We start from the raw sequence: 19,434 nt of genomic DNA, 5'->3' as shown, positions 1-19,434 counted from the left end.
CGAAAAAAAATTGTAACACAAAAAAAAAATAAAAAATAAACAATTTTTAAATTAAATTAAAAAAAAAAAAAAAAAAAATGCAGTGGCGCCTAGCCAGGACGCCGCTACTGTGGCGGTGGCGTCTAGCCAGGACGCCGCCACCGTGGCGATGGCGCCTGGCCAGGACGCCGCTTTCATGGTGGCGGCGTCTTGGCCAGACGCTACGGCCACGGTGGCGGCGTCCTGGCCAGGCGCCTTACCTACGGAGGCAGCGTCCTGGCTAGGCGCCACCACTACGGTCACGGCGTCCCGGCAGGACGCCAGCCGCCAATTCGTGGTTTTAGATGGCTTCGTACCTCCTTTTCCGGCGTCAACGGCGTCTCTCCGGTGCATCTAGCCGACGTTGAGGGCTCTTCGGTTTCACTCGGCGATCCAGTCCTGCTCCACATTTTTGGTGAGTGAAAATTTTCAATTTCGGTAAAAATTAAAACAAGGGCAATAATGTCAAAATTTTTAAAAAATGTGGGCTTTATGTAGAAAAACGCGGGCGATGTTTAACAAGTCCCTTTCTAAATACGATACAAAGAAAGTTACGGAGTATTATTTTCCCAAATTTTATTCTATTTTTTAAATAAGTGAGATGTTCAAAAAAAAAATTTAAAAAAAAAATTATAAGGAGTGTAATTGATCCAAACAAGAGAAAAAAAAAATTTAAATCATAAAACCATATATTTTTTCCAAAAAAAAAAAAAAAAAAAAAAAAAAAAAAAAAGGAGTGAGGGCACGATTTGTTCAGCTTAATTTCAATTCAGCTCCAATAAGTTCAGTGCATAATTTTCTTCTCTCATAAACAATTCATTTCAGCTGTATTCAGTTAAACAAACAATTCATTTCAGCTTTATTTAGTTGAACAAACAATTCATTTCAACTTTATTCAATTAGTTCAACTCCAATTAATTCAATTCGATTCAATTCATTCTCTGATTCTCAATCAATTTTGTTGTTTTTAGTAAATCTAAAACAAGCCCTAAATTAAAGAAAATGGAGAGAGCTAAAGTTCTAATTCAATTCTCGATGGTTTGACTTTGAATTCAAACCCCAGATGAAGAATTTTATATTAGATGAAATCAAAGTAAATTTTGTTGAAAATCTAGCGAATAGCATATTAATGACATTTTTTGTTGAAAAGCCAAGGAACATAGCAAATTAACGACGTCGTTAATATATTCCAAAAAGAAAGTATTCTGCAACTGTCCATTTTAAACTTTTTTTTTTTTCTTTCTCTTTTGCCATTTTTGGCACCCCTATTTAATATTTATAGGATTTTTATAATTCGGTCAATTGTATAATCGTGGATGGTTAAGACCGCCTTGCGCCAGCTCGGGTATGGAAGGTCTTCAATGTGCCAATTCAAAAAATAATGTGAACGACTACCATAAATGTAGGAAAGTTCCTCCTGAATCCTGATGAAATCCAACGTGCTCAGAATTGAATAATTCTCGGTAAGTCAGTTTTCTATGAAGCTTCATAAGAACAACATGACAGCTAAATCATGCTATCTTACAATAAAGCAAGGACTAGATCACAATGTCTAACCAGGTAGCCAAAAATAACCTTGCCGTGTTTATATATACATAAAATTTCATGCTAACATCTGAGACAAGAATGTCAAGATCATTCTCTCCGTAACTTACGATCAATCACCTTGAGATAACAATCCTTGAAGCTTCTGCAGCCAGTTAACATACTGATTTTCCTCCTTTTTGTGCATGTGTACTAAAAGGAAGTTCATCAAGCTTTCTCCAATGCCCTTCGTCTGTAAATAGTCTCTGAATGCATCTTGAAGATCTGAGTCTAATTCACTGAAGAAGTAGAACCATAAATGGATATCAGAATATAAACATTGAACAGGAAATCTTCTTCTCATGGATAAACGAGGGTCAATTTCACTGTAAATGTACTGAATAAAAGATAATTAACATTAGATCAAATACTAAACTTTTATGGTGCTTGGTCAACAAAATATTCCCCCCCCCCCCAACAATTTCAACATTAGGAACTGTTACAACTTCAACATTAGGAACAGTTGCATCTATTTGCTTACGCCTCTATCAAGACTTTATAACAGTATGGTGTTGATGTTCATCCTCAAAAGCATGGAAGGAGGGTTGAAAAATGGTTTTAAAGAAGGCAATAAACAAGGCTCGAAGCTGCAATTTAATACAGTAAGTGGAATCCACTGTACAAGTCAGAGGATATCTATATACTGTCCGGAACAAGGCTCTAATTCTGCAATATTAAGGAATGACAAATACAAACTAGGGAAGAAGATAAAAAGTCAGTGTCTTTTACATCATAAACAAAGAAGAATATAACTAGATGAAACGAAGTATAACACGGACTAGAAAAATGCTGCACATTGGAAATCAAGCATGATGAATAATTGATGACCATTACATTAGGTCATTCAACCAATCCCACTGATCAACCCTCCCTGAAGGTCAAAAGTGACTAATCCAAAATGGCAAAGAAATGGGGCGGATACAAGGAAATAAGAATGTTTGTAAGCAAATTATTACTACCTCAGTCCAATATTTAACTTTATTTATTGGGGTTGACATGGAGATCAAAAAGTTGTTAAATGTTGAATGAAGAACTGAATTTATGTAAACAGAAAATAAGAGAGAATACTGAGGGATAGATAAAAAGATTGATGGGATAGAGATGTAAAAAATTCCCTGGACACTCCAAAATGAAAATTGTGAATTTAATTTAGAGATTAACAATTAACATGCAATCCTATAATTTTGAATAAACTGACTAAAAGAGCTTGTTAATCACAATGACAACATAGATTTACCTAAACGAGGGGGCCTTGTAATTTTTAGGACCTGTAGAGCTTGTTGATCTTAGATAATCTGCAGAATGGATATTAAATTCTGGGCCAGAATGACCTGTATTGGTAACTTCGCACTTGAAGTGGAGAAGTGAACTTAAGCCAGGCTTTTTTATGCACACTTTCATAAGAACACCCCTTGGGTATGTACCATCTCTTGCATAATCTGGTGGACCAAGTAAAGCCGAAACAGCAACATCTTCGCCAGTATCACATTTCTTTCGCAATACTACATCATTAGAATTTGAAGTATCCCATTCCACTGTGAAATCTCCTGGGGAACCAGCTTGATAATTCTGTTCCAGGAATAAGTTATAAGGTCAGGCATCAAAGCAGCATGGTATCAAGTTATCAACTAAAGCAATAGGAGTCTAGGAAAAAAAAAAGAAAGAAAGAAAGACAGGAAAGAGCAAGCTCTTCAAGCCGAGCTTTGGTCTCTGGCACTTCCAGAAATTAATTGAGTTTTTGATGAATTGCTGAAAGATAGCCCCATGTGAATTGCATATAAATATAATCCGTTTGTACTCGAATAAGCATGTCAAATAGAAGCCAGAGAAAATTCTTAATGATAACATGTACTCCAGAGAAGCAAAAGACTAGTTCATTCAGCATAAACAACTCTGTATATATAGTAATATAGCTTACTATAAGCAACCCAATACAGAAACCATTTACTTCACTTTTTCTCCACAGGTTTGCAACCCAAAGCACAAACCATTTAAGGATTACTAAACAATATGTATACAAGATATAATACCCTTCTCTCACTCTCCTTTCTCTCTTCTAGTAAGAGACATTTTATATTCGAATTTCCTGGTAAATTTCAACTATAACAATGAATCACATCTGGACTTCCCCTTTCAAACCAATGGTAGTAGGCCGGGGTTTTCATTGCACAACCAAGATTATGTGCACAAACAAAGACTTAACACGCACTACTTACCTCTTAGCACAAACATTAACTAGGAGTCTAGGACTTAGGTAGGCAAGGCCACAATGCATTGCTACTGAAACAAAGGGTGCAGATCGATTAGGTCCACAGCTAAGCAGAATTCTCAAAGCATTTAAACCCCCCCCCCCTCTTTTTCTCTTTTTCTCTCAAAAACTAAAGTCTGAAATTGCTTTGCTCATATCAAGTTATCTACAGGATCCCTTTTCCTCAACAGATATAACACTTAAAGATGACCATGTCCAAAAATTAAAAGGTTGGAACTAACTGATATTTATCCTATTGTACCGTGAATAATATTTGGCTATTTGCCTTTGTAGATGTTACCTATCAAAAAATTTCAAGCATTCTATGCATAAGCAAGTTGTAGTAAGCTTCTCACAGTAAACTCTGCAAGTAGCAAAACACACAGCTGAAGTACATTTTAAATTCCCATTAAAGTTCTTCCCTTAAATGGTACTAAAGCCATGAGTCTAGCAATTAAGCGGCTGTATCAAATTCACATTCCCAATAAGCATTTTTCTCCACCTTAAAATAAGACACTGATAGACAATAGTTTTCCCTAGAGTTAGAGTGCAAATCAAGCAGTCTCAAAGGCGTTTGACTTTGATGTTACATCTTTTTCATGCTATCCCTCTCGAGGGTTCTATAACTTCAACAATCATCACTCCTAAATTGGTGGGTGGATGACTGGACGGTGCCACAGTGGACCCATCTTGGTATGTTTTTCTAACCTGAGTTGACAACTAAATCATAGAGGACAACAACAAACGGCTTCCATCTTGGCATGATTTCTCATTTTTGTAATTATACCTTGTATAATCTTGTAAGTCCAACATTTCATAACGAATACTCCCCTGTCCTCAATAAGAGACCATGTCTCTATATTCAGTTGTCACAAAACAAGATAAATTACTCTCTAATTTCAGTAATTTAATTCACGAACTTCTCAATCACACCGATTGATACCTTAACTGCTAAGTACTGAGTACTTTTTATCGTAGTTCTGGTATTATATCACAATTTCTTATACATCAACCATCAATCAAATACTCTCACATGTAGCTTATTATTCCAACACGAAGAGAGTGTATGGAACATGTTATAGGATTCATCCTTAAAAATAATGTCTACAGGGTATGATCTATTTATCCCTATAAGCCGAATTTCTCAATCAAAGTTTAGGGGCTACATAAGCAGCTTCGCACCGTGTTTTTGCCAACCAAACAACTTTCGGATTTTCAATGTTTTAGACTCTTCAACAACTTAACAAAGCACTGGCTTTTATCCTAAGCTAATGGTCATTGCCTTGCTACAAAGAATACGGAAAAAATGAAAAATACTCGAAATAAATAAAAGGGTTTCAAAATTTCGAAACTTTAACACAATTCCAATCACAAATTGGCAGAAAACCCATAAATTACTCAAAAAAAAACAATCAAAATTCAAGTATAGTATACATCAATAACTAACAACCCTAAAATCAGTTCACAAATTGCCAATGAAAGAGGCACATTACAGAAATTGCATAATCTAAAAAGAAAAATCAAGAAAAATTGAGGAACGAGAGAGGAAGAAATACTTGAAAGCAGGGAGAAGAGAGTTCGTGAGTGATTTCAGACTGCAAGATTTTGAGTAAATCGAAGACTTTGGCTTTGGCGGCTTCCCGATTCTTGAGTACTGTTTGCATTGCTCTTACGTTCCGCATTCTCGACTACTGCTATGACTACCAGTACTACTCCAGATTCTTCCACAACTCAGTTAAAGGAGTCGAGATTCAAGGGCATTTGTTTTGCTTATTTAAATTATTTTTGGGAAATTATCAGTGGTAACATCCAATTTATTTTTTTTCTCTTTGGTAAAGGGCTTAAAAAAATTTTATCAACAGTAATCAACAATTAATTAAGCTAAGCTAATGGTGACAGAATTGATACTTTAATTCATTTAAAAGACTAACTATGGTTAATCTTGGTTAAATTGTCATGTTTTACACTAATACCCTTTCGATTTTCCCTCTTTTCGATTTCCCCCTTTTTTCCCTCCTTTCGATTTCCCCCTTTTTAAAACCCTAATTTCATCCCTGTTTCATCTTCAACCTCTGAATTTCTCTATTCACCCTCTCTCTCTCTGTTTTCATGGCTAGGTCTGAATTTTTGTCTGTATCATTGCGGCATATATCTTTGGACGACAAGAATTGCTTGGGTGAAGCATGTTTCCTGCAATTGTGCTCCGCCTAAACTGGTTGTCATGCTTAGGGAAGAGGATAAAGTGGTCGAATTACTCAGGGTTAGCGAGGAATTGGAAGTTGAACAAGGTCCAAATGCAGATGTGAAGGAAAAAGTAGTCGAATTAGTCAATTTTATCAAAATTGATAAAATGGCACTCATTCTTCTGTATTTTGTGTTGTTGTTTGTTGTTAGTAAGAATTAGTTAAGTGATGTTTGTACTTGGCTTTATGCCTTATGAATGTAAGCAATGATCTTTGAAGATGAATAAAATTACCAAATTTTTATGAAATGCTTTCAATTGATGTTGCCATAAATACTCAGTCAAGTTCACAAATTAAGCACCAAAAAAATCATGATTTATATAAATCAGGACACAAAAACTGTCTAAACACATTCACATCATGTCACAAAAGGGTGCAGTTCAAATAACACAATAATTTAGTTCCAAAAGACTTGTCCTGATGACACTAAATTAACATCATTGTTTAATTTCTACTGACATGAGCTAGTAACACTAAATAAGTTCCAAAATAATGTTGTTCTGATGATCAAGTTGGTTGGGAGGCAGAAACACCCTTCCTGGCCCTCTTAGAAGTTCTTGTTTGCTGTGATGTTGAAGCTGGGTCTGGTTGAGACATTGAAACACCTTTCTTGGGCTTAGTCTGTTGCTGCTCTGCTGCCATGCTTGCTTTCTCTTTACCAGTTAATCCTCCTTGGCATGTGACCTTGTTATGACCAAAGTTGCTGCATCTAATAGTCTTAGATCTTTTCCCTTTTGCTTGCTCACCTTCCTCCCTCCTCCTATTTCTTGCTGGCCTCCCAATACCTCTTTGCATAGGTGGGGGCTGAATGTCTGGGTAGGTGTTATCTGGCCACTGGTCTACATCAGGGATGGCCTTGATATTGTTCTTGTAAGTGAGCTTGTATCTCCTAACTAAGTACCATTCACTCACATACTTGTGAGGATCATCATTGGAGTGATAAATGGCCCTCATTGCATGTTTACATGGCAAACCAGATATCTGCCATGCATTACAAGCACAGGTCTTCTCCCTTAAGTTCACTGGAAGAACAGATTTCCCATCTAATACTTCAAACTCACCATCTCCAGACAACAAGCATTTGCAAGATCTAGACTCTTTGCTAATAACCTGAAGTCTCTTGATAATATTTGGATAGAGATCATCTCTCCAGCTCTCACATTGCTCTTTTCTTGTTGCCATTCTCACCATTGTAAGTCTTCTAACACCTGCATCATAAAACAACCATACATGTTAACAGTGTGCTGATGTGTGTACATAATAACAATTAGCATCTTAAGTTAAGGACATTACCTTCAAGCAAAGTAAGCACATGTCTGCATCTATCAATGCCCAATGTGGCATTGAAACTTTCTACAAATTTAGACTTATTCACATCAGATTTGATAGCAGGGTTGAAGGCATGCTTGGACCAGACAGATTATGGACCTAATTTTGACAGCCATTCCACAGCTAAAGGATTAGCTTTTTTCAGAGCTTCCATTGCCTTTCTGAATGTGAAAGGGTTATAAGCTCCAGCTGCCTTCCAGAAAAGTTAGAACATAAGCAAGCCTGGGAACTGAGGTTTAAACTTCTTCACAAGATGTTTGCAGCAATATCTCCTTCCCACTTTAGGCCACAACTCAGTGATTGCCACATCTATGCCCTTTACAAACAATTAGCAGGACATATTAGTTTGTGAAACTTATCAAAATAGTTAAAAAAAAATACAAAAAAAAAAGCTGTGAAAGGTTACCTTATGTCTGTCAGACATGATACACCACTTATCACCTCTGCCACTGTCCTTTAATGCATTCTTCAAGTTCTAAATAAAGAATTTCCAGGTCTCACTGTTCTCCCCTCTAACAATAGCCCAGGCCACTGGAAAAATTTCATTATTGGCATCCAATGCAACAGGTGACAGTAAACAACCCCCATAATTCCCTTTAAGGTGGGCTCCATCAACACCTATTAGGCTTCTGCAACCATTAATTAAGCCATCTAGAGCAGCTTTGAAGCAAATAAAGATACTACTAAATGCTAAAGGGCTCTCTGGGTGATTTGGAGGATTTCAAACAGGGTGAGCTATTGAGTCTGGGTTCAAGCTTTTAAGTACATCACAGTACCTAGGCAACAGGGTGTATGACTCATCATGACCCCCATGAATTTCATTCAAAGCCTTATTTCTTACCCTATACAAGGTAGACAGTGCCATTTCCACCCCATACCTTTGCCATAACAAGTGATTCAATGACTTAGCAGGAATGTCATTGTGTGCCCTAATATCATCAAGAAGAACCCTTTTTGCCCACTTCACATTCACCATGCTGTTCCTGGATCCTAATCCTTGACATGTGTGTTCAGAGTTCTGAATTAGCTTGATTGCCCAAGTAATACCATCAGGCAGAATTGATCCATGCAATCTCCATTCACAATGAGCATCTAAGAACCTCACAGAGTACCTAGTGTTGCTGGCATAATCCACAATAACTGCAAAACCACATTGAATGCAATAGTCTCTAACAACATCTCTTAGATGTTGTTTGTCAGTGAAGAGTTGCCACTCTTTCAGAACAATTCTCCCAAAACCTTCATCTTTGAAGACTTCTCCATTATTGTACAGCTTTTCTAAGTAGTTGTCCTCATCTTTGTCACACTCAAAGATATGTTCCTCAAAAGGATCCCATGAATCTTCAATCTTTGGACCATATTCATCTTCAGATAATTGCTCTTCTGTGTCCACACTCTCAACTGTATCATCATCACTGTCATATGCCTCATAGGCCCTATCTTCTTGCTCATTAGCTTCATCAGCATCCTGCTCATCATGTACAGACAAGCTATCACTCCTATTTAATCCACCTGACACACTTAAGGCCTTACTGCCTACCCCAGATTGAATATGCTGGTCACTGTCACCTCCACTTGTACTGGAACTGATTACAATGTCTTTCCTCTTTGCTGTAGTCCTAGGCACTCTTTGCCTCCTAAAGAAAACTGACCCCATGTCAGATTTTGATGAATTTGATGTTTGCCCAACTCCATGCTCCCCAACATTTACCATAGGAGGTACAACAGACTGGGTTGATGGTTGAGGTTGAGTTTGTTGGTTGCTAAATTGAGCTTGGTGGTTAGATTCAAGCTCAGAGGTAGGCATTTGTACAGAAATAGGCTCCTCAGGCTGCCATGGGGTTGGGGAAATCCTAAACCAGTTTTATAAAGCATTCCCTCTCCCTCTACCTCTTCCAGTTCCCCTCCCTCTTCCAGTTCCCCTCCCTCTCCCTCTTGGCATCCCTACATTATCAGCATGCTCTCCAACCTCTCCTTGTCCCTGTTCCCCTCCCTCAACCACACCTCTCCATCTCCCTCTCCTTCTCCCTCTTCCAGTTCCCCTCCCTCTACCTCTTGACCTCCCCCTACAACTCCCTCTCCCAGTCAACTCTTGATCAGCAATGACATCTGACCAAGTTGTATCTATGTCTGTGTGTGGGGGTAAAAAGAACTCAATTTCAGGGCCATTACTTGGGGTTGTATCCCTACTAAGAGTCTTAAAATGTGTATCACATTCTTCCTGACTAACAACCTCAGCTTCAACAAGTGGAGCAATGATCTTCCTAGGTGTGAGTTTCTGTTTGTTACTACTCTCAGGGACAAGACTCTAAGTTACACCAGCTTGTTCTTTACCTAACATCAAAGACCTAGCAGCTGCCACCACCTCAGTGTCCTTTAAACCATCCCCAATCCAAATATATATCTCCTTCTTCTCAGGTAAATTAGCAAACATTTTCATTAAATCTGCATCACTCTTTAATTCAACATGCTTCATCTTAAACACATATCTAAAAGTGGGGTTCTTGGGTGTTTCTAAATTCAATTCTTTTGCCTTTTCCCAATATTCAACAATTAGGTCAATCATATTTGCCTTATCAGTATCATCAACTACAATGGTAACATCTTTACCCCTATATTGTAATTGCAATACAATTTTATCATCCATTCTGCAACAATTACACAAACAAACCAACATTCACATAAAAATCCACACAAACACAGCACTACGGTGCGACAAAATACAAAAAAAAACTAAAAAAAAAAACAGAGCATAAATATGAGGCTAGAGCACGAAAAAACTCACAGATCTTGCTCGATTCTACGTCAATAACGTCTAATTCTCCAGAAAGCTTTGATCTTTGATAGCCAATGTAACAATTTTCGCGCAAAAAAACTGAAATTCAGCAACACTTATTCGCAATTTTTGGTGGAATATGAAGAACTAAGTTCAAGAAAATGGTGATGGAAGTTTTAAGGGAAGCCCTTGATTCTTAAAGTTAGATTAGACACATTTGGTTGGGGGGAAATAAATAAGGGTAGTTTTGTCATTTCATGTTCAATTTTGATTTAAATAGCTAAACCATGGTTAATATATTAATCAATGACTTAACTCATGTCACCATTAGCTTAGTTTAATTAATTGTTGATTACTGTTGATAAAATCTTTTTAAGCCCTTTACCAAAGAGAAAAAAATAAATTGGATATTACCACTGAGAATTTCCCATTATTTTTTTAACTTGATAATTAAATACGGAGTAGTAAATATTATAGACGAATAAATAATAATTCAACCGGCTCCCAAAATAATCTTACCTTTTTTCTAAAAAAAAATAATCTTACCTTTCAATTATTCTTAAACAATCCAATCTTTAGATATATTTTCTTTTAATGAACCAAGGTGACCTATAACTGGTTATTTTATTTTTCTAATTTTATTTATTTATTTATATTGACATTTGTATTTCCATTTACAAAATTGTTGTAAGGAAAAAAATATGCCGATGATAGATAGTGTTGTGATTTTCATTTCAGTTCAGTTCAGTTTCAACAAGTTCAGTTCAGTCAATCATAACAGACCCTTAGTTAATCAGTTGGGGTTAAAATTGAATTGTTTTCTAATGACTCAATGTATTTATGCAAAATCAAAAGACCTTTATAGGAGAAACGAAGAGCTTCAAAGGAGAAAATGAACATGACAATGGGCTTTAATGGATGGGGAGGACACCCTCACCCTATGGTGTTAACCATGATCTTTCCTTTTTTTTCTTACATTATTTGTTTAATTAAGTCGCAAAAGTCGCAGGAAATATGGTGGTGAAAGTGTGAAAGTGGTGATTCAAAAAGAGAAAGCTCGAGTAGCTTCAATGGTGTACCAATAGTTTAAATGAAAATTGTAAGAAGATGATGGAGGTGGGTCGTGGTTGGGATTGTTAAAAGAAAATTGAGGTGGGTTGTGGGTGGTGATTTGAGGAAGATCAAAGATAAAGGACAATGAATAAAGAGATAAAAAAAATGGTACAAACAAACATATAAAAATATTGACAATTCATTTTATCAACTTTTTTTTTTCCATGTGAGAGAGAGGTTTACTTACGTTGAAAACCCTTAAGGTGTCTTGCAACTTTCAAGTATAATTTTAAAAACAAATAAGGTATATATATTTAATTGGGGGGAAAAGTTCAAGTGTGATTCATCTTAATACTCCCTCCGTTACGATTTACTCGCAACAAAGGGGTCAATTGCGAACTCCTAGGCAAAACTTTTAAGGGGAGAGATTAGAGTGGAGGGGTATTGGTAGAGGATATATCGGTCATTGGACAATTACCCTAAACCAAACAATAATTCTACCTAAACTAACCTAAGACAAGTCTAGGGTAAGTAGAGGATCGTGTCCACAGGGAATGGGTGAAGAACACCGAGAGTATGAAACGGTTGCAATCTAGTTCGGTCACAAATTGGGGGTTTTGATTAGGTAACTACTATGGAGACAAACACTAGGGGGAAATGGGAATCGACGCCAACCAAACCAATGGATCAAAACACTAGGCAAGCATGAACACAAATTGGGTGATAGAGAGGGCACTCAATGTTGCCTTCTTTCGAAGCCACAACACTAAGCATTCCTAAGCCAAACTCAACTAACAAGATAGGCCAACCAAGTCTTAACGATGAGAAGTAGACTACTAACTCGGGTTTGTCTTTCGATCGGTCCAAAAAAGCATTAAAGCACAAGCAATTGAGATTTCTCACCTAATTGTTGCAACTAAGACTACTACATCATTCAAACAAGGAACCATAATCAAGAGGAATTTAGCATAACCATATAAGAAAAGGCTCACAACTAGACTCCATCTCTCAATGCAAGCATAAAAGTGAATACATGAGCAATAAGTGGCCATCCAATTACACATGCAATTAACCAATTCTTTAACAATCAATCATCAACCCAAAATGAACATGCAAGCACAAACATCAATCAACCCATGGCTTGGTTGGGTCTTCACCCAACCCCTAGCTAATTAACTACTCACTAAACATGGTGAGGGACACCAAAACAACAAGTTCCAATTCAAACATTAAATTAACAAGTTGAGAGGAGTAGTAGGAATAAGGTAGATTGGACATGCAACAACAATTAAGCAAGATCAAGAGAGGAATTTAACAACTCAAAGTAAATAAAAACTGAAATTTAAGAGTAATAGATAGAGGAAAGAAATTACTTAAAATGCTTCAAAGTTGAGAAATTGTTGAATTCAAGAGAACAATCTTCAATTAATCTATTACAATGATTGAGTTTGAGAAGATCTAACTAATTAATGAGGGTTGAGAGAAACTAAGGGCCTAAGAAAAACTAAAGGGGAAGAAGATCCCCATAATCTGAAGTCAAACGTCCTATTTATATGCCCAAAAATTACATTGTAAAATCCGTTAAAATCGGGCTTCAGAACAGGAGGAGCGCCCGCTCCAGTAAGTAGGAGCGCCCGCTCCTCTGTGTGGAGCGCCCGCTCCTGGGCTCTCTGCATGCCCTCTCCTCTTGCAGCAGTTTGGGGCAGAATGTAGGAAAACAGGGAGGAGCGCCCGCTCCTACTTTCCTTTGCTTCCAAAGAGTATTTCTTCATGCTTATGCTATTTAGCCCATTTTTCATTGTACCTACAAGCACGAGCACACACATAAAAAGAAACGGGGAAGCCAAAAGATGCAAATTAGCACAAAAGGAGTTAGAAAAAGGGATTAAAGTAGGGGAAAGAGTACAAAATTGTGTTTAGAAAGCCATGATAAGTGGACAAATAAAACACTTATCAGGTATGTAATTAGGTGAAATAAAATTGGAGGGAAAAGAGGTGGTCCCAAACAAGTTGGTGACCCATGTGACATTTTTTTTTGTTTTTCTCTCTCTTCCCTCCTTTTTTTTCGTTGCTGGCAGTTTTTGGGAGGTTTTGTTTTTCTCTCTCTTCCCTCCTTTTTTTTCGTTGCTGGCAGTTTTTGGGAGGCAATTTTTTTGCTTCTTTCTTTTTTCCCTCCAAACATTTCACCAAAATTTGAAATCAATTCAAACAACATTTAAAATTTTCCCACTTCACCCATTTTTCAAACCAAAAGGCCTTATAAAAAGACCAAACCTGTTTCATACATCACCATTGTTGAATATTGTAAGGGTGGGGTGGGGGGGAGGGAAATCAACATCCATTGTTAACTTAAAGACCAAAATCAAAGGTGCCATTGTTTGCAAATTACACAAAAACCAACCTAAACTGAAATTAGTCCTAATTTCTAATTGTTGTGTTAGTTGCAGCATTAGCTTTGTACAGAATCAGGCTCCATTGAAAGCTCCCAAAAAAAAAGCAAGACACCTCCACTTCATCACCTACCTCTTCATCTGAAAAAAAAAGGGACTCATGGAAGAGGAGTTTGATGAATTTTTTAACAGCAATCAACTGCTTATGGAGCAGAACCAAGATGAGCTGCATCAAACAAACATGCAAGAACAAGCAAGCAGCACTACTTCACTGTCAGACTCAACTGAGTCATCAAATCAGCAACAAACAGAATCAGCAGAGTCAGAGGACTCAAACACAGAGGCAGAAGCAAATGACCAACAACAAGGACCAAACCATGGTAGGCAGAGCAGAGAGTTAAACATCCATGAAAAGAGGAGTATAGTTGATGATATAATGCTGAATATGGAAGGGGACTCACTTCCTAGAGGAGTTCTTTCAGCATTGGCAAGAAAACATGGTGTTCACAGATTAACAACAACAAGGTGGTTTCAAGAAATTAAAAATACATTCAACAGGGGGATGTAGTAGATGTCAGGAGCAAAAAATTAGGAACAACAGGGGAAAAGCCAAAAGAATACTCAGATGAATGGCTTATGTCTGTGCCTCTGTATAAGAGAACCACAAACAGAAGTTATGGTGCAGCTCTGAATGTAAATCATGTACTCATACACAGGTTAAAGAAAAAGGGAAGACTAAGGGCTGTCACAGCAACCAATCACCCAGCATTATCTGACAATCATAAAATAGCAAGGCTAAAATGGGTGCTGCAGCATATAGAACCTGTTCCAACAGAGGGAAACCCATCATTTAGTGATTTGCAACATTACATCCATATTGATGAGAAGTGGTTCTATCTAAACCCAGAGACAAGGACCTTTTATCTAACACCTAATGAAGAGGTACCATACAGAGCACAACAATAAAAAAGGTTCAAGTTGAAGGCAATGTTTATGGGAATGATAGGGAAGCCACTGTATGCACAGGATGGGACTCTACTGCACTCAGGGAAGTATGGGCTTTTCCCTTTTATCAAGAAACAAATGGGAAAGAAAAAGAGCAAGAACAGAGAGGCAAGGACTATGGAAACCAAAGCAATTCAAAGTGTCAACAGAGATGCTATTAGAGAGATGATTTTAAACAAAATCATTCCTACTATTCATGCTGAATGGCCACAACAACTAAGCAAGAACATTGTAATACAGTGGGATAATGCAAGGCTACATCAAGTGCCTAATGATGAAGAATTTGTGGGCAGCAACAAAAGCTAATGGTTTCAACATTCAATTTGTTTTCCAGCCTGCCAATCCCCTGATTTGAATGTCTTAGACCTTGGTTTATTTAAGGTCATACAATCTACCCAATATCAGTCCTTCCCTAAAAAATTGGATGAACTTATTGAGAAGGTGGCAGAAGCATTTGAGGTTTTTGATCCCACCCTCAACAGATACACATGGATTACTCTCCAATCATGCATGATAAAAGTGCTTGAGAAGCAAAAGGCAAAACAGGCAAGGGAAGGGACTTTGGATGACATACTAAAGGTAAGCAGGGAACTCATTGCTGACACTGTGAACTACCTCAACATCCTTTTTGTTCCTACTGCAGGGACTCAACCAGAGACAGAAGATATGGAAGTAGATGCTGATTAAGAATGATGCAGACATACAACTTTTTGAGGATGAAGATGCAAGAGACAATTTTTTGAAGATGGAAGACTGACAACAAGATGCTTTGCAAGTTCATGGACTGCCACACATAACCATTAATAGTAAAACTTGTTTTTTGTTTGTTTTAGTAATGGTTAGGTGTATTTTGTGAAGTAACTTAGGTAGTTTAGTTAGGCAGTCATGACATACAAGTGTATAGGGCTACTACATTTGTAAAGATCAAAACTTTTTGAGAAATGAAATGAAACCATTCAAAAGCCACCTCTAAAGTATGACAATAATCCATCAGATGGGTGTGTTTTTCTACATATACCCCAAACTAACAAGGCACCTCAACAACAACTTCAAAATGAAATTGTTGGAGCATCCTTTATTAGGGGGTACAATCATGTGAGTCCCTTCATCATTTGGATCAACAAAGGACAATGAGGCACAACACAAGAGGGGGACTCAATTAGTCATGCATACAAGCAACATCAGGGACTCAGTGCCTCATTCAAACATCAATCTAATGAGACTCAATCTCAAATCAGTCAGTGCATAAGCCACACACACATCAATGGGTTCCAATTCACCATAGGTTCAGTCACACACACATTTTTACAATGGGACTCAAATTCAACTGTCTCAAACCACAAGCCAGACACACAACCTTTGAGAACCAACTACAACAACAATTAAACACCAACAACATGAGCATTATCCAGAAGCAACACCACCAAAACCATGCTCATCATCCATACAGTACAACATCCCCATTCACTTAATCATCATAATCAATAACAAATCAATGAACAACAAAAATGAAACACAAACACAGACCCACGTACTCAGCCTACGTTAGGGACTCAGATCAAACAACCAACAGATATTATAGCAACATATCAAAGAATTAGGGAATCATAGAAAACAAGCAGCAACATTACCAAATTAAAAACAAAATAAAGGAATTAGGGTTTAGTCATAGTTACGCTGTTGTTCAAAGATATGGGGGGAAGTCATTAGGGTATTTTTCCCTGATATACGCCAAGTAGTCTGGTTCCCAGTCGCTGTAGTCTTCCTTGAAGACAGATCTGGAGCGTTTCTGTCCCCTAGGAGAGGAAGCGTCGCCTTCTTCCCTTGCCGGACTCTCCTCCTTCTCCAGATCATCTTTTTTTGGGTCCTTCTCCCCCAGTGGCTTTGGAACAGCAACATCACCGGTTTCAGGCAGATCTGGAACATTTATCACCTCAGCAACCACCTTTGTGGGTGGATCTACAACCACAACATCATCCTCGTCTTCGCTGGAGTGCCAATCAATCTTGGCTCCAATTTGTCTAGCCCTGTACCTCGCAAAGATCGGAGTGCACCTTCGCACAGGCCTCATCACTCCATCTCCACGTCTAGCAGCGTAAAGAGTGCTCACATCGTCCTTCTCATCAGATTTAAGGGACCCCAGTTCTCTTTTTTTGGAACTCATTTTTCCAGAAATTGAAGAACAAATTCGGCAGGGAGAATCCAACACCAGTAGAAGTAGACCCTGCCTAAAAGGTGGTGAGGGTATCTGAGTCAGCATAGCCAATAGCCCAGAAGCACGAGTAACATCCATCATTAGTAGATAGAGTTATTGATCCATGGCCAGTAGCGTGAAAGGCATATCCTGTTACAGATGAAGATCCAGATTGAGTGCTTGAAGGAGATCCAGTTGATTTGGCTTATGTACCGGCACCATCAATAGCTTATCCATCACCCTTTTGCCCAACATTCCTTCCGGGTCGGTAGCCAGTAACGGCACTAGCACCTTTTTTAAAATATCCCTTGAATCCGGAGGTTCCTCTTAGGGTTTCACAGTAGAAAGGGAAGAGAGAGAACAGAGAAGATAGAGGAGAGAGAAAAAATGTGCGTGAGAAATAGATCTAGGGTTTATGAATTTCATCTGGAGAATTCTCCAGAAGAAGAAAAGACTGGGCTGCATCATCGAGGAGAATTCAATGAAGAACATTGAATTGGGTGGTTGGAATCAGAAAAGTTGTTGATGGTTTAAGAATAGGAGTTAATTTTGGTGGGAATTGTTAGTGTAGATTAGAAATCAGTAAATTAGATTACAAAGTTAAGCAATGTGTTAAACACACACTTAAACATTTATAAAAATAAAGGTAAGGGTAAATCTGTCTTTTTGCCCACAAAAACTTACTAAATAAGGAAAAAAAAATTTGTTGCGAGTAATGTGTAACACCCATAAATGGTATTTGTTGCGAGTAAATCGTAACGGAGGGAGTATAAATTTTATAATTTTCACACATATAATTCAATTCAATATATTAATGACTTGATATGCACATCTGATATTTGTTCATAAACGTGTATAATTCAATAGATTTTCTCATTAAGCTTTGACTGGTAGATTTGGTACCAATAGACATCTGGGACTGTTATGGAGAAAATGAAATCTATATATCGCAATTATTAACCACTACGAGTCTGCGACCTACTCCTAACCCACAAGTCACTCCCTAATGCCATATGATGGCACCTCAATGAATCTTATTGTTAAACCATGTCTATTTAATTATCTAGTGTTAAAATGGTGCAATTTCAGTAATTTTTTTCACCCTCAATTAAGTGCTTTAGCTTTCTTTTAAATCCATTGCATCCACTCACTTTCACCAACATCACTATTTTCGACACCATATTAACCGTCTCTAACTTTCAACAACACCATTTTTTTACTCCATCTTCCACCAACGACACTACCTACAACGCTACATATTATACGAAATGTAACACCCCCAAATTACTCTCTAATATTTAACAATGTTAAACCAACTTTAGGGAGTAACATGGGAGTATTACCGCCACATGATTACGTAAGGCTTAACAGAGTTTTGCAGCGGAAAACAGTACTTATCTTTTATTATTAATAATAGTAATAATAATAGTTTGATACACTTTCAAAGTAGTTACACCACTAATACTATGTTTACTAAATTAAACTAGGTGATCACCGCCCATCATTCCCAATGCCGCATATAGTTCACGTTGTCCGATCGCCATCACCTATCAAAATGATAAGTATGGCTAAGCCAAAACAAAACAAATACGTATTAGCCAAAATTCTAAGTACATACAAATGCTAGACATGTAAAATCAATTTAATTAATTAAACATGCTTTCGAAGAGATTTAACTATAATAAATCATAATTTATCCAAACCAATCATGAATAGAAATTCATGTATAAAACTTGTCAAAAGAACCAATTTTCGAAATAACCAACTTTCCAAAGATAATTCCGAATAGGATGGATCCGTTCATATTTTCATAAATCATTTTTCCCATCTAACTATCTAAGTGTGCACACACCCCCCAAGCTAGTAACTCCTTTACATAGTGCTATCAAGGGGAAAAACTAGGTCATACAAAGTCCATAGTGTTTAACTTACTCCGCATAGTGGGAGTTAAAAATCCAAGATCCAAGGAGTAAATCCTGTTAAATAAACTTTCCAATATCCCATAATCGGGATAATTTAAACAATAAAACTTCCCTTTTAAAAATCTTGAATATCAGTACAAGTTTATAATCAACCATATGTATTTAAACATTCGAGACCAAACACTTAAAACATGTTTCACCGAAATATATTCCACAAACATTTAAACATGGTTCGAAATCATTTAACATGTAAATCACGTTGCATATAAAAGTCACTTTAAAAGATCTAGCCACGTGTACGTACTTTGATCCTTGCACACAAGTACGGAACTTCTAATTTTGAGCCCGAAATTCCTCCTATAACAAACCAATAATCCTAATCAAATACTTTTCAACCCACAGACACAAGGACTTAGACTATCGACTTTGACTAGTTGTGCATGAATATTTTATTATCATAACCCTTTTATAAAATTAACACTTGTATTCATGAAATTATCTTTAATAATAATAATAATAATAATAATAATAATAATAAAAATAAGGTAGTAGTCTAGTACGTAGGTAGTAGTAGTAGCAAAAATATCAACAATAACAATTACAATACTAACAACAACAACAAGAAGAAGAAGAAGAAGAAGAAGAAGTAGTAGTATTAGTAGTACTTAGTAG

General features: G+C 37.2%; 1 protein-coding gene across 1 annotated transcript; it reads right to left on the bottom strand.

The window, feature by feature from the left end:
* Window positions 1-1,436: 1,436 nt before the first annotated feature.
* Window positions 1,437-5,883, bottom strand: LOC110691550 (uncharacterized protein At2g39795, mitochondrial-like). Its single transcript, XM_021868487.1, has 3 exons — window positions 5,407-5,883; window positions 2,840-3,171; window positions 1,437-1,841 (listed from the first exon to the last, which is right to left on the bottom strand). Exons 1-3 carry the CDS (start codon window positions 5,530-5,532, stop codon window positions 1,676-1,678), a joined length of 624 nt encoding a protein of 207 aa, XP_021724179.1. The 5' UTR covers window positions 5,533-5,883; the 3' UTR covers window positions 1,437-1,675.
* Window positions 5,884-19,434: the final 13,551 nt, after the last annotated feature.

This window comes from Chenopodium quinoa, unplaced genomic scaffold (assembly GCF_001683475.1).
Source record: "Chenopodium quinoa cultivar QQ74 unplaced genomic scaffold, ASM168347v1, whole genome shotgun sequence".
NCBI lineage: Eukaryota > Viridiplantae > Streptophyta > Magnoliopsida > Caryophyllales > Amaranthaceae > Chenopodium > Chenopodium quinoa.
Note: the sequence above shows the minus strand (reverse complement) of the source record. Positions and strands in the feature narration are given on the sequence as shown.